Source organism: Mytilus trossulus, chromosome 1 (genome assembly GCF_036588685.1).
Source record: "Mytilus trossulus isolate FHL-02 chromosome 1, PNRI_Mtr1.1.1.hap1, whole genome shotgun sequence".
Lineage (NCBI taxonomy): Eukaryota > Metazoa > Mollusca > Bivalvia > Mytilida > Mytilidae > Mytilus > Mytilus trossulus.
The window spans coordinates 73,697,118-73,713,475 of record NC_086373.1 but is presented as its reverse complement, the minus strand read 5'-3'; the positions used below and the strand labels follow the sequence as shown (position 1 = coordinate 73,713,475).

The 16,358-nt window shown below is 31.1% G+C and overlaps 2 protein-coding genes across 2 annotated transcripts; both read left to right on the top strand.

Moving 5' to 3' along the window:
• The first annotated feature begins 6,543 nt into the window (after positions 1-6,543).
• Positions 6,544-8,152, top strand: LOC134709976 (GTPase IMAP family member 4-like). The gene is made up of 2 exons (XM_063570109.1): positions 6,544-6,617; positions 7,175-8,152. The coding sequence occupies exon 2, from the start codon at positions 7,191-7,193 to the stop codon at positions 8,079-8,081; it is 891 nt and encodes a 296-aa protein (XP_063426179.1). The 5' UTR covers positions 6,544-6,617; positions 7,175-7,190; the 3' UTR covers positions 8,082-8,152.
• Positions 8,153-13,791: 5,639 nt separating this feature from the next.
• Positions 13,792-15,723, top strand: LOC134684677 (GTPase IMAP family member 4-like). Its single transcript, XM_063543983.1, has 2 exons — positions 13,792-13,865; positions 14,422-15,723. The coding sequence occupies exon 2, from the start codon at positions 14,438-14,440 to the stop codon at positions 15,326-15,328; it is 891 nt and encodes a 296-aa protein (XP_063400053.1). The 5' UTR covers positions 13,792-13,865; positions 14,422-14,437; the 3' UTR covers positions 15,329-15,723.
• The last annotated feature ends 635 nt before the right edge of the window (positions 15,724-16,358 follow it).

Here is a 16,358-nt window from a genome sequence, read left to right as displayed (position 1 = left end):
AGATACTAGATGTTTTTGTGTCCTGTTAAATTGTTCCTTTTAAAAGTTTTGGATTCTCATAAATTCTATGTATAACTTTTGGACTAGTTTGAATCTCGGTCTATTTCTGAAATTTTTTCTTACATACTTTGGATTTTTTAACCCTGTATGCGTACATTGCCTATGTAAATTTTAAAATTGTTTGTATGCACATTGAACGACAAATTTATGTGACGTATATAATTTTTTTGACGTCAGACACTCAAATCAATCCATGTGTTCGTAGATAGTAGATGTTTTTGTGTCCTGTTAAATTGTTCCTTTTAAAAGTTTTGGATTCTCATAAATTCTATGTATAACTTTTGGACTAGTTTGAATCTCGGTCTATTTCTGTAATTTATTCTTACATACTTTTGATTTTATAACCCTGTATGCGTACATTGCCTATGTAAATTTTAAAATTGTTTGTATGCACATTGAACGACAAATTTATGTGACGTATATAATTTTTCTGACGTCAGACACTCAAATCAATTCAACAACAAATGGAAGTTTTTAACGACCTTGACTGGCTAAACAGCCCTTGCACGGTCGGCCCTGGCTTGCGCCTTTTTGGGCATTAAATAATTTATATTTTTACCATGTGGTAATTTAAATAATTTAGAATAATAAGAAAGTTTAATAAAAACAAAAAATTTGAAAAGCAAAAATTTGGATAAATAAATGAATAAAAAAAGTAAAAGTTTTAAGATTAAGTAAAAAATAAAATAATAAAAAGTAATAAAAGAATATAAAAATAAATATAATAAGATAATATAGCAATAATTTTGTATAAAAATAAAAATAAAATAAAACAAAATAAATAAATTATTATTAAACACGGAGCCACCGGAAGTAGGAACAGGAGGAAAGCTTGGCCAAGCAAACAGCAGTGAACGGCAGCAACGTTGTCCTGGTACACCAGCAGCCAAGTAAAGAGCGGATAATTTTGATGTGCCAAATTGTGTATGTGAATTTTTATGCCAAATATTATGTATAAACCACAATAAGCCTAAATTTGTGAATGTGAGTTTTGCAAAAATATTTAGTGGGATGTTTTATATGTACTAGAAAAAAGAAAAGTGAAATAAAATAAAATAAAATAAATAAAAAACCAAAGGGTGTATGTAAATTTTGACTGCTTTGTGCTAGCCTATCGTAGTTGCAGGACTTTAGAGTGCTAGTACACTGGAACACTTATCCGCAGGAAGACAGTGCCCCACGCTAATTAAAACTGGATTAGTGCAAACCAGATCTTGCGAAGTACCATTTTTTAAGTCTTAGATTTGACTTGCGGCTTAATGACAGGAAAAAATTATATAATGACCAAAAGTAGAAACAAAAATAATTTAGGGTGCCGCGAATTTGGAAAAAAAAACCAAAGGTTATCGTGCGTTCTTGTTTAGTTAGCATAATTCTAATAGTTTAATTAACTTATCCCTACATTCTTTTTATTTAATTTTAAATATGTTAAGTTATTTTAAATGATTAATTTTTATTATTTTTTTTTTTTTTTTTTTTTTTTTTTTAAATCATATTTAATTTGGATTTTATTTGTCTTAAAGATTTAGTTTTTACTGCCGGTTATGGCCTGACTCCATTTCTGAGTCACTGACCGGATAACTCTTGCAGTATGTTTTGCCCCTTTAATGATGCTGTGGTAAGTCGTCTTGAAGATCCATCTGTACTGCCGGTTATGGCCTGACTCCATTTCTGAGTCACTGACCCCGGATAACTCTTGCAGAGTAGTTGGTCTTCTTAACGATCTTTTCTAGTAAGTACGTACTGTATTTGTATTGAAGATTTGATTTTTACTGCCGGTTACGGCCTGACTCCATTTCTGAGTCACTGACCTGGATAACTCTTGCAGTTTGTTTGCCTATTTAATGATGTTGTGGTAAGTCGTCTTGAAGAGCCTTCTGTACTGCCGGTTATGGCCTGACTCCATTTCTGAGTCACTGACCCCGGATAACTCTTGCAGCGTAGCTGGTCTTCTTAACGGTCTTTTCTTTAGTACGTACTGTATTTGAAGTGAAGATTTAGTTTTTGACTGCCGGTTACGGCCTGACTCCATTTCTGAGTCACTGACCCGGATAACTCTTGCAGTGTATTTTAATTATTTTATTTCTATGACTGTTTTTTTTTTTTTATATATATTCTTATATAAATTTATGATAATCAATTTCTGTTAAATATTGTACCAAGCACGACCAGACATATTGTTGTTTGTCTTTAGGAGGATCTAGTAATATTTCATCAATAAATCAATTCATGTGTTCGTAGATAGTAGATGTTTTTGTGTCCTGTTAAATTGTTCCTTTAAAAATTGTTATACGATGATGACTGATGTACCCATATTTTGACTATTTTATTATTTGTGACTGTTTATTTAATGCATCATGTAAATGTAGCGGAATTTGATGAGACTGTTATTAAAGTGAGAGGGTTAGCGCTATAGAACCAGGTTTAATCCACCATTTTCTACATTTGAAAATGCCTGTACCAAGTCAGGAATATGACAGTTCTTGTCCATTCGTTTTTGATGCGTTTTGTTTTTTGATTTTGCCATGTGATTATGGACTTTCCAAATTGATTTTCCTCTGAGTTCACTATTTTTGTGATTTTACTTTTTAAACGGGAAAAACCAACGGTCTAATCTATATAAAAAAAAAGAAAAACGAGAAACTTGTATAAATTACATAAACAAACGACAACTACTGTACATCAGATTCCTGACTAAGGACAGGTGCAAACATTTGCAACGGGATTAAACGTTTAAATGGTACAAAACCTTCTCCCTTTTTCTGAAACAATAGCATAAAGCATCGCAACGTAGAAATGTAGAAAAACACACGCTTAAATATCAATTGGCAGGCATAACTCAATCAAAAAACGTAAATTAATACACTATGAACGAATAAATTTGATCTGCGATATCTGAATACAAATGCACAGTTAATTAATTATTAGGGACAAACATTCAATCCAAAAAGCAAACACACATGTCCAAACAAAGCCATGGCAAGACACCACTGCGAAATATTTAACCCTTCAAAAATAATCACTTTTGACCAAAAATAACGTTTTTTATAATACAGGTAAATCTTTAAGTTTATACAAATGAAGTAAGACGAAGTGAAAATAAGAAGATATTCAAAATAATCAAAGCTGCTATATAGACAAGATACATATTAATATAAAATAACAAAAAAGCATTATAAACAGTATCAACAGGTCGAATTAACAAGAAATTACGATTTGAGAGTACTTGCAGTTACTGATAGCTAGTTAAAGCCAAAAACAATTAATAATAAAATCATGCATCAGAGACTAAAATCAACTAAAACACATCCCAGGGATTTAGTTTTTTAACGTCATGAACATGGTATGGATATGCAAATACAGACTTTTTTTTTAACAGAAAACACCCTATATTACATACATAAAATAATCTAAATGGTCATATAAACCTAATAAGAAGGCTTTTTAATCCTCAGGTTCCAAAAATGAATTTTATTCCACACTAGCTCTCATCTTTTAAAAAATCCACGAAACTACACACCTTACTGTGGAATGCTACCTTACACCAAACATGTTTTTTTCCAGGTTTTAATAATAGAAAGACGTATCTGATTTCGAAAGTGTTTGTATTGACGCCAATGACAGAACAAATAGTACCGTTTTCCCTGTACATATAATATTGGTACGATATAATTTAACGTGTTGTTTTCAATATATTATATATTTTATATAGATATCAACATCATGGTGCCAGTTGATCTTGAGTAGATTTTAATAGATTATTTCTATAGAGTCATAATTCAAACAAAAAATTAACATATTTTATATACTTGAATGGCTAAGTTTTACTGTAAAACAATTGTACCGAAAATCTTTTATATTATCGATCGTAATCGTGATGAAGAATGTGCTCTGGAAGGTAAAACTGATTCTAAAAACAAACATGTCTATAGTTGTTAATTTCTGTGGCATTTGGTCTATAGCCTGGGATCCCGGTCCGATATCTAGCTGCGCGTCGTATACTGACAAGATTAGCCAAGAACCAGGCTATTTGGTCTATTGTGGAGAGTTGTCTTATTGTCAATCATGCCACATCTTTTTTATATTTAAAGGAACCGAACCTTTTAACAACTGTTAATGCAATAGTCAAAGTGACAAGAAAGAATGTATAGAAAAGGTGAAAGACTATCATGGCTCTATTAATTCACTTGATTTTTACGTGCTCTTGGTTATCAGTGTCACTTCGGTAACACACTCTAAGGTTACTTAATAAGCTTGCGATCTACAATCACAGAATTTTAAAATCATTTGTCGATAATTCGTTATAGATGCGTAATAAATGCATAAAAGACTTAATTAAGATATGCATGCATTGGTTGAATAATTCCAATAAAGTTATAATAACAAGAAACTCGTTTTATATGAAATATAAAATTGGGAATGGAAATGGTGAATGTGTCAAAGAAACAACTATGCGACCAAAAGGTAGAAAACAACCGAAAGCTAACCAATATGTATTTACTAAAAGTATTTCGCCTGGGAAATATAAATACATGATACTAAAATCAAAAGAATGGCATGTTCTATAATATCTAGCGGTAATACTACCAAATAATATACATTCAGTGTACCATAAATAATTAAGCAAAAACTCGATCAAGTCACTCACAAACAAATAAAAGTCCGAAGTAGTTTATAATATGTTTGTGAGTGACTTTGTCCAGTTTATACACCAATTAGTTCCTTTCAAACGCCTTTTAATCCATGTATTTTTTTAAAATGGGAGATAAGGAATATATTTTCCCTACTGGTAACCTAAATCACACATAAATTGTGTATTTGTGTCATTGAAAAAAACTGGCGCATGAATATATTTGTTGGTTAACGCAAAAATATAAACTCCATGAAATGTCCTAAAAAAAAAAACTACAAAATCTCTTATTATCATTCAAACAAATGTGTTTGTGTTTACTATTTAATTCAACCATTATCGTGCTGTGAAAATGATTTTGTTAACGTCAATGTTATTTTCGCCGCTATCTTGTTTACATTGGTCACGAAAAAAGTTTGGCCAACGTAGTCTATCGAAAAATAAACAACGTCAAGATCAACTACCGGAAGTCCTCTCAGCGATCATTCATATCAACGTATTCCCTAATATGCGAATTCTATTAGAATTATTTATCCGTAACGCTCAAAGCCGAATATTTGAGTGCCAAGGATGTATATAAGAACCGATACATTTGACGGGATAAATGCCTATAACTGACTGAAAATAGCAAAATCAAACTATAGTTAACTTTGTCGAACGGAGTTGAAACCTTATTTCTTGATAATTCAAAATTTATTCATTAACAATTTTAGAAAGTTTTTTTTTTAATTATTGTCGTGCCGAAGTAATGAGAAATGATCAGATGACACACCCAAATGACTTGTGATCCACCATCAGAAGTACCAACCCAGTGTAAAAATACAACAAGTCATAAATTTCATGCGTTCGAATGACTTAAATAAAATAAAATCAAAACTGGATAAAGTCCTTCGAATCGAAACTAACCGATAAATAAGGTTATATAATATATGTTCCTTTGTAAACGTACGTTGAATACCGAGAAATAAAATTACGGTTCAAGTTAATGAGGTTGGTTTGAGTTCTACTTGACAAATTGCAAATGTGTCATTTATGAACATATGGTATCAGTTTCAATGTTATAGGATTGAGCCAAATAGTAGGAAATAACATAAAAACAATTAAATAATATCATGTTTTTGCAAATGTGTACTTTTTAACAATAACAATTAAATTGTATCATGTTATTACAAATGTGTACTTTTTAACAATAACAATTAAAATGTATCATGTTATTGCAAATGTGTACTTTTTGACAATAACAATTTTAAAATGGTATCATGTTATTGCACCATGTGTACGTTTTGACAATGAAAGTCTTTTGAATGATGCTTGAGACCAAAAGTTTAGAAAAATCTTAAACAAACAGAAGCAAAAGTATAACAAAATCAGTACAACGATTCTCAGACTTGCAATTGATTAAGGGTATACATTTCTTAGTTTTATTCCAGCAATTTTGCGTAATTGAGTTTGGCGGGTACAACATTTAAAAAAAACAAAACAATTTGCATTCCGAGTTGGCAGCGAAAAAAATATTATCGTACAGGTTATGTAGAGGTCGATGTTATTTTAAGCCATTTTCAATTTTCCAAATTATTATTTGAAAATTTTCTGTCAATCGATAATCTGGAAAATTTAATTTCCAAATTAAGCATGGAAAATCGAACATAATTCAAATTTTCAAAATCATTCTTTTAAAAATTTGCAATTTTGCAAAAAATGAAATCGATTTTTCCATAAGGTATACAAGCAGTTTAAATATAGCAACTCGAAAGGTTTAAATATAGCAGTTCAAAATCCAACTTTGTCAATAAAGTTAAAAATACGAATGTGAATTCCAACCAAATATGCTATTTAAATACAGCTTGATAACACATTGACAAGTATTGTAATTTGGAGCATAGAAATAACGGAAAGTTGTTAAAACTGTTTAAAGTGCTATACAGCGGTAAGTCTTTTTCGAAATATTATAATTATTTTGATTCAATCTATTTTTTATTTAAAAAGACAGGTGGCTGGCCGGTTGACGTTCAATTTATGATTAATGGTATAATTTTCAGTCCTATACTTACATACTTATATGCAGTTAGAAATATATTTAAATAACACATAGCTGATCGAGAGGGTGTAAGAGCAGATTGGTACCCAGAGAAAACATTGTCAAACCATGCAAAGTGGCGCTACCGATCTAATTTTGGTAGTTTGTTCTTATGTTGAGATGTTGCACCAATATTTCAATCCTGAACCTGTACTCCATTATTATTCTTTATTATGTCAAAGGTTTTATCGTTTGAATTGTTCGTTTTTATTATGCCAGGTTTTTTTAAGCTTACTTTGAGGTATGGGTTTTGCTTTTTGTTGAACACAATACGGTGATATATATAGATACTTACATCCTATAGTGGACGGGTGTTTCATTGGAAGTTAAACCACAGCTCTAGAGAACTATTTCTGTAATTTTTCTTGTTATTAGTCATTTCTTAATTTTTAATTTTTTTTCTTCAGATAAATACTTTTTAAAATGGCACAATCACCATTTGAAAACGTGCACTTAGCACCAAAAGATGAAATGCGTATAGTGTTACTTGGAAAGACAGGTAATGGAAAAAGTAAAACTGGAAACACAATTTTAGGAAAGAAAGAATTCAAATCTGCATGCAGTGGTCAGTCAATGACAGCAATATGCGATTTAGGGGTGGCAAAGAGATTCGGAAGGACTTTGAACGTTGTAGATACGCCAGGAGTGTTTGATACAAGGAAAGATAATGATAACACTCAAAAGGCAATAGAAGGTTTCATTCATCTAACAACGCCAGGCCCACATGCTTTCATCTTATGTGTGCAAATGGGGCGTTTTACTGGAGAAGACGTAGCTACTGTCGATCATTTTGTAAGCCATTTCGGTGAACCATTGATGCGGTATGTTATAGTCTTGTTTACCAGATTTGATGACTATAAACGTGATATGGAAGATCAAGGTATAGAAATAGGCCATGATGGCGAAAATATTGACAACTTTATAAAAACACTGACAGATGTTCCCAGAAATTTTCTTCAAAAATGCAACAATCGGCACATTGCATTCGATAATACTTTAAAAGGTAATGAATCAGATGAGCAAGTCAGAAGATTAATAAATCTTATTGAGAAAATGGATAAGGATAATGGAGGATCCCATTATACAAATGATGATTACAGGAAGGCAGAGAAAATTCTCCAGGATAAAATTGCAGAAGAGAAGGCACAAAAAGAGCGAGAAAGGCTTGCATTGCAACAAAGAATACGAAACGAAACAGACGCAGAGTTGCGGAAGGAATACCAACAAAGAGAGAAAAAAATTATAGATGAAATTAATAACATTCGCAATGAAATTAGGCGCGCACGATCAAAAAAAGATTGTACTATCCTATAATAAACGATTAGTAACTAACAAGCTTAAAAATCAGACTTTATACATTGAAACGTGGACTATAGTTTTTACATGAAGTGTTTTTTATCACATAACAAAAAAGTATTGATGTTAAGATATAAAAAAATTAATAAAATATGTGAATGTCACAAATAAGACAAGAAACTGCCTTTGGTGTATTTTCATTCCTTTTTATTTTATACAACCGGAACCAACCCTGGCCACAACTCATCGTCGGGGTATCCAGTTGTGAACGATGATCCCACCTGCCACCTGACTTTGAGGATTGTCGGTGTAAAATGTATTCTTTTTTATTATCTGAAATCCAATATAGATATAGGGAATAATTGAATGATCAAACTGTATGCATCAAATATGTCAAACAACCGTTCTTATAGCAGTAATTGTCCCTTAATGACGAATTCCAATATTTTCAATGTTGCTTCTTAAACTGAAACAGTAATTGTCCCATAATGACGAATTCAAATATTTTCAATGTTGACTCTTAAACTGAAACTATAACTCAGGATAGCAACAAAATATTACCAAGATCAGAACTAGCTAATAGTTTCTATATAAGGTGAAATCATATAATAAAATTTAATGCTTTCCAATATTGTATGTTTTAAAACTAAGTCGCTTTGTTATCTCTTTTTGACAATATCAATTCTGTATACAGTTATGTCTTCCATAGATTTGATTTTCAACAGTAAAAAAAGTAAAAAATAATTCCTTTAATGTATATCTATTGAAACAATCTGCATTTATTTACCATAAAATATTGCAAAAAGAGGGGTGAATCTGTCACATATCCCCCCAAAATTTGGATCAAATTAGAATTTCAATCTTATGAGTGATACCTTTTTAGAAACTGTTGATATTCCTAATGATCAAGTAAAAAATTGGTGTCTTTCGCCTCATTTTTCCGTAAAATTTAATCACAAAGTTCGTGCCACACAAAAGTGGAAAAAAAACATAACAATAATTGACGAACCAATGTAAGGCATGGTATGTAGATATAGGAAAATGTGGTGTGAGTGCCAATGAGACAACTCTCCATCCAAATAATAATTTAAAAAAGTAAACCATTATAGGTCAATGTACGGCCTTCAACACGGAGCCTTGGCTCACACCGAACAACAAGCTATAAAAAGGCCCACAATTACTAGTGTAAAACCATTTAAACGGGAAAACCAACGGTCTAATCTATATTAAAAAAAACGAAAAACGAGAAACTTGTATAAATTACATAAACAAACGACAACTACTGTACATCAGATTCCTGACTTAGGACAGGTGCAAACATTTGCAGCGGGATTAAACGTTTAAATGGTACCAAACCTTCTCCCTTTTTCTGAAAAAATAGCATAAAGCATCGCAACGTAGAAACGTAGAAAAACACACGCTTAAATATCAATTGGCAGGCATAACTCAATCAAAAAACGTAAATTAATACACTATAACGAATAAATTTGATCTGCGTTATCTGAATACAAATGCACAGTTAATTAAATATTAGGGACAAACATTCAATCCAAAAAGCAAACAAACATGTCCAAACAAAGCCATGGCAAGACACCACTGCGAAATATTTAACCCTTCAAAAATAATCACTTTTGACAAAAAATAACGGTTTTTATAATACAGGTAAATCTTGAAGTTTATACAAATGAAGTAAAACGAAGTGAAAATAAGAAAATATTCAAAATAATCAAAGCTGGTATATAGACAAGATACATATTGATATAAAATAACAAAAAAGCATTATAAACAGTACAGTATCAACAGGTCGAATTAACAAGAAATTACGATTTGAGAGTACTTGCAGTTACTGATAGCTAGTTAAAGCCAAAAACAATTAATAATAAAATCATGCATCAGAGACTAAAATCAACTAAAACACATCCCAGGGATTTAAATTTTTAACGTCATGAACATGGTATGGATATGCAAATACAGACTTTTTTTTAACAGAAAACACCCTATATTACATACATAAAATAATCTAAATGGTCATATAAACCTAATAAGAAGGCTTTTTAATCCTCAGGTTCCAAAAATGAATTTTATTCCACACTAGCTCTCATCTTTTAAAAAATCCACGAAACTACACACCTTACTATGGAATGCTACCTTACACCAAACATGTTTTTTTTCAGGTTTTAATAATAGAAAGACGTATCTGATTTCGAAAGTGTTTGTATTGACGCCAATGACAGAACAAATAGTACCGTTTTCCCTGTACATATAATATTGGTACGATATAATTTAACGTGTTGTTTTCAATATATTATATAATTTATATAGATATCAACATCATGGTGCCAGTTGGTCTTGAGTAGATTTTTATAGATTATTTCTATAGAGTCATAATTCAAACAAAAAATTTACATATTTTATATACTTGAATGGCTAAGTTTTACTGTAAAACAATTGTACCGAATTTTCTTACAACACGCGAAAATCTTTTATATTATCGATCGTAATCGTGATGAAGAATGTGCTCTGGAAGGTAAAACTGATTCTAAAAACAAACATGTCTATAGTTGTTAATTTCTGTGGCATTTGGTCTATAGCCTGGGATCCTGTCCCGATATCTAGCTGCGCGTCGTATACTGACAAGATTAGCCAGGACCCCAGGCTATTTGGTCTATTGTGGAGAGTTGTCTTATTGTCAATCATGCCACATCTTTTTTATATTTAAAGGAACCGAACCTTTTAACAACTGTTAATGCAATAGTCAGAGTGACAAGAAAGAATGTATAGAAAAGGTGAAAGACTATCATGGCTCTATTAATTCACTTGATTTTTACGTGCTCTTGGTTATCAGTGTCACTTCGGTAACACACTCTAAGGTTACTTAATAAGCTTGCGATCTACAATCACAGAATTTTAAAATCATTTGTCGATAATTCGTTATAGATGCGTAATAAATGCATACAAGACTTAATTAAGATATGCATGCATTGGTTGAATAATTCCAATAAAGTTATAATAACAAGAAACTCGTTTCATATGAAATATAAAATTGGGAATGGAAATGGTGAATGTGTCAAAGAAACAACTATGCGACCAAAGGGTAGAAAACAACAGAAAGCTAACCAATATGTATTTACTAAAAGTATTTCGCCTGGGAAATATAAATACATGATACTAAAATCAAAAGAATGGCATGTTCTATAATATCTAGCGGTAATACTACCAAATAATATACATTCAGTGTACCATAAATAGTTAAGCAAAAACTCGATCAAGTCACTCACAAACAAATAAAAGTCCGAAGTAGTTTATGATATGTTTGTGAGTGACTTTGTCCAGTTTATACACCAATTAGTTCCTTTCAAACGCCGTTTAATCCATGTATTTTTTTAAAATGGGAGATAAGGAATATATTTTCCCTACTGGTAACCTAAATCACACATAAATTGTGTATTTGTGTCATTGAAAAAACCTGGCGCATGAATATATTTGTTGGTTAACGCAAAAATATAGACTCCATGAAATGTCCTATCTGATAAAAAAAAACTACAAAATCTCTTATTATCATTCAAACAAATGTGTTTGTGTTTACTATTTAAGGGGGCTCCTGGGTATAAAGGATTTTTTTTTTCTAATATAGGATTTCGCTATATTTTTTCATAAATGATCTTTATCATATACTTAAAAGAAAAATGAAATAAAAAAATGGGGTCACCGTTCATTTAAGCTAAAATCTGCCTCTGGAAGAAGCATACATTTTTGTCAATGTCATTTTTTTCTGTTGAACTAATAGGAGAAAAAGAAGAAATATTGAAATAAAAAAATAACCTAATATAAGAAATCGCTTAAATGTTACAATTATTTAGTTTATGTACAGCTTATTTGAAATCAATAATAAAAAATATAGGTCACCGATGAGTTAAAAAAGATATTTCAAAGTTAAGGCCAAAAAATGGCATGTTTGCACCAAAGGGAGATAATTTGGAGCTTTTTCAATTTTTAAAGTCATCTGGGGCCAAACCAAATCATTTTTGTGGGTTGTTTTTTGTACCATATCATAAAGTAACAACTAACAGTGTAATAAATTTATTCGCCGCTATCTTGTTTACATAGGTCACGAAAAAAGTTTGGCCAACGTAGTCTATCGAAAAAATAAAATGAAATGTCCTATCTGATAAAAAAAAAACTACAAAATCTCTTATTATCATTCAAACAAATGTGTTTGTGTTTACTATTTAATTCAACCATTATCGTGCTGTGAAAATGATTTTGTTAACGTCAATGTTATTTTCGCCGCTATCTTGTTTACATTGGTCACGAAAAAAGTTTGGCCAACGTAGTCTATCGAAAAATAAACAACGTCAAGATCAACTACCGGAAGTCCTCTCAGCGATCAATCATATCAACGTATTCCCTAATATGCAAATTATATTAGAATTATTTATCCGTAACGCTCAAAGCCGAATATTTGAGTGCCAAGGATGTATATAAGAACCGATACAGTTGACGGGATAAATGCCTATAACTGACTGAAAATAGCAAAATCAAACTATAGTTAACTTTGTCGAACGGAGTTGAAACCTTATTTCTTGATAATTCAAAATTTATTCATTAACAATTTTAGAAAGTTTTTTTTTAAATTATTGTCGTGCCGAAGTAATGAGAACTGATCAGATGACACACCCAAATGACTTGTGATCCACCATCAGAAGTACCAACCCAGTGTAAAAATACAACAAGTCATAAATTTCATGCGTACGAATGACTTAAATAAAATAAAATCAAAACTGGATAAAGTCCTTCGAATCGAAACTAACCGATAAATAAGGTTATATAATATATGTTCCTTTGTAAACGTACGTTGAATACCGAGAACTAAAATTACGGTTCAAGTTAATGAGGTTGGTTTGAGTTCTACTTGACAAATTGCAAATGTGTCATTTATGAACATATGGTATCAGTTTCAAAAATATCATAAAAACAATTAAATAATATCATGTTTTTGCAAATGTGTACTTTTTAACAATAACAATAAAATTGTATCATGTTATTACAAATGTGTACTTTTTAACAATAACAATTAAAATGTATCATGTTATTGCAAATGTGTACTTTTTGACAATAACAATTTTAAAATGGTATCATGTTATTGCACCATGTGTACGTTTTGACAATGAAAGTCTTTTGAATGATGCTTGAGACCAAAAGTTTAGAAAAATCTTAATCAAACAGAAGCAAAAGTATAACAAAATCAGTACAACGATTCTCAGACTTGCAATTGATTAAGGGTATACATTTCTTAGTTTTAATCCAGCAATTTTGCGTAATTGAGTTTGGCGGGTTCAAAATTAAAAAAAAAAACAATTTGCATTCCGAGTTGGCAGCGAAAAAAATATTATCGTACAGGTAATGTAGAGGTCGATGTTATTTTAAGCCATTTTCAATTTTCCAAATGATTATTTGAAAATTTTCTGTCAATCGGTAATCTGGAAAATTTAATTTCCAAATTAAGCATGGAAAATCGAACATATTTCAAATTTCAAAATCATTCTTTTAAAAATTTGCAATTTTGCAAAAAATGAAATCGATTTTTCCATAAGGTATACAAAGCAGTTTAAATATAGCAACTCGAAAGGTTTAAATATAGCAGTTCAAAATCCAACTTTGTCAATAAAGTTAAAAATACGAATGTGAATTCCAACCAAATATGCTATTTAAATACAACTTGATAACACATTGACAAGTATTGTAATTTGGAGCATAGAAATAACGGAAAGTTGTTAAAACTGTTTAAAGTGCTATACAGCGGTAAGTCTTTTTCGAAATATTATAATTATTTTGATTCAATCTATTTTTTATTTAAAAAAACAGGTGGGTGGCCGGTTGACGTTCAATTTATTATTAATGGTATAATTTTCAGTCCTATACTTACATACTTATATGCAGTTAGAAATATATTTAAATAACACATAGCTGATCGAGAGGGGGTAAGAGCAGATTGGTACCCAGAGAAAACATTGTCACACCATGCAAAGTGGCGCTACCGATCTAATTTTGGTAGTTTGTTCTTATGTTGAGATGTTGCACCAATATTTCAATCCTGAACCTGTACTCCATTATTATTCTTTATTATGTCAAAGGTTTTATCGTTTGAATTGTTCGTTTTTATTATGCCAGGTTTTTTTAAGCTTACTTTGAGGTATGGGTTTTGCTTTTTGTTGAACACAATACGGTGATATATATAGATACTTACATCCTATAGTGGACGGGTGTTTCATTGGAAGTTAAACCACAGCTCTAGAGAACTATTTCTGTAATTTTTCTTGTTATTAGTCATTTCTTTATTTTTAAATTTTTTTTTCAGATAAATACTTTTTAAAATGGCACAATCACCATTTGAAAACGTGCACTTAGCACCAAAAGATGAAATGCGTATAGTGTTACTTGGAAAGACAGGTAATGGAAAAAGTAAAACTGGAAACACAATTTTAGGAAAGAAAGAATTCAAATCTGCATGCAGTGGTCAGTCAATGACAGCAATATGCGATTTAGGGGTGGCAAAGAGATTCGGAAGGACTTTGAACGTTGTAGATACGCCAGGAGTGTTTGATACAAGGAAAGATAATGATAACACTCAAAAGGCAATAGAAGGTTTCATTCATCTAACAACGCCAGGCCCACATGCTTTCATCTTATGTGTGCAAATGGGGCGTTTTACTGAAGAAGACGTAGCTACTGTCGATCATTTTGTAAGCCATTTCGGTGAACCATTGATGCGGTATGTTATAGTCTTGTTTACCAGATTTGATGACTATAAACGTGATATGGAAGATCAAGGTATAGAAATAGGCCATGATGGCGAAAATATTGACAACTTTATAAAAACACTGACAGATGTTCCCAGAAATTTTCTTCAAAAATGCAACAATCGGCACATTGCATTCGATAATACTTTAAAAGGTAATGAATCAGATGAGCAAGTCAGAAGATTAATAAATCTTATTGAGAAAATGGATAAGGATAATGGAGGATCCCATTATACAAATGATGATTACAGGAAGGCAGAGAAAATTCTCCAGGATAAAATTGCAGAAGAGAAGGCACAAAAAGAGCGAGAAAGGCTTGCATTGCAACAAAGAATACGAAACGAAACAGACGCAGAGTTGCGGAAGGAATACCAACAAAGAGAGAAAAAAATTATAGATGAAATTAATAACATTCGCAATGAAATTAGGCACGCACGATCAAAAAAAGATTGTACTATCCTATAATAAACGATTAGTAACTAATAAGCTAAAAAATCAGACTTTATACATTAATACGTGGACTATAGTATATACATGAAGTGTTGCATTTTTTTTTTAATTTTCACATAACAAAAGAGTATTGATGTTAAGATATAAAAAAAAATAATAAAAAATGTGAATGTCACAAATAAGACAAGAAACTGCCTTTGGTGTATTTTCATTCCTTTTTATTTTATACAACCGGAACCAACCCTGGCCACAACTCATCGTCGGGGTATCCAGTTGTGAACGATGATCCCACCTGCCACCTGACATTGAGGATTGTCGGTGTAAAATGTATTCTTTTTTATTATCTGAAATCCAATATAGATATAGGGAATAATTGAATGATCAAACTGTATGCATCAAATATGTCAAACAACCGTTCTTATAGCAGTAATTGTCCCTTAATGACGAATTCAAATATTTTCAATGTTGCTTCTTAAACTGAAACAGTAATTGTCCCTTAATGACGAATTCAAATATTTTCAATGTTGACTCTTAAACTGAAACTATAACTCAGGATAGCAACAAAATATTACCAAGATCAGAACTAGCTAATAGTTTCTATATAAGGTGAAATCATATAATAAAATTTAATGCTTTCCAATATTGTATGTTTTAAAACTAAGTCGCTTTGTTATCACTTTTTGACAATATCAATTCTGTATACAGTTATGTCTTCCATAGATTTGATTATCAACAGTAAAAAAAGTGAAAAATAATTCCTTTAATGTGTATCTATGGAAACAATCTGCATTGATTTACCATAAAATATTGCAAAAAAGAGGGGTGAAACTGTCACTTATCCCCCCAAAATTTGGATCAAACTAGAATTTCAATGCCTATGAGTGGTACCTTTTTTTTGTTATCACTTTTTGACTATATCAATTATGTATACAGTTATGCAGGCGAAATATGGGGTGCACATTAAGCCCAAGCCATAGAAGATCATAGAATACACATGAATGAGTAAGAATATACTTGTTGCAAATTGTCTTCTATCAATGTTATG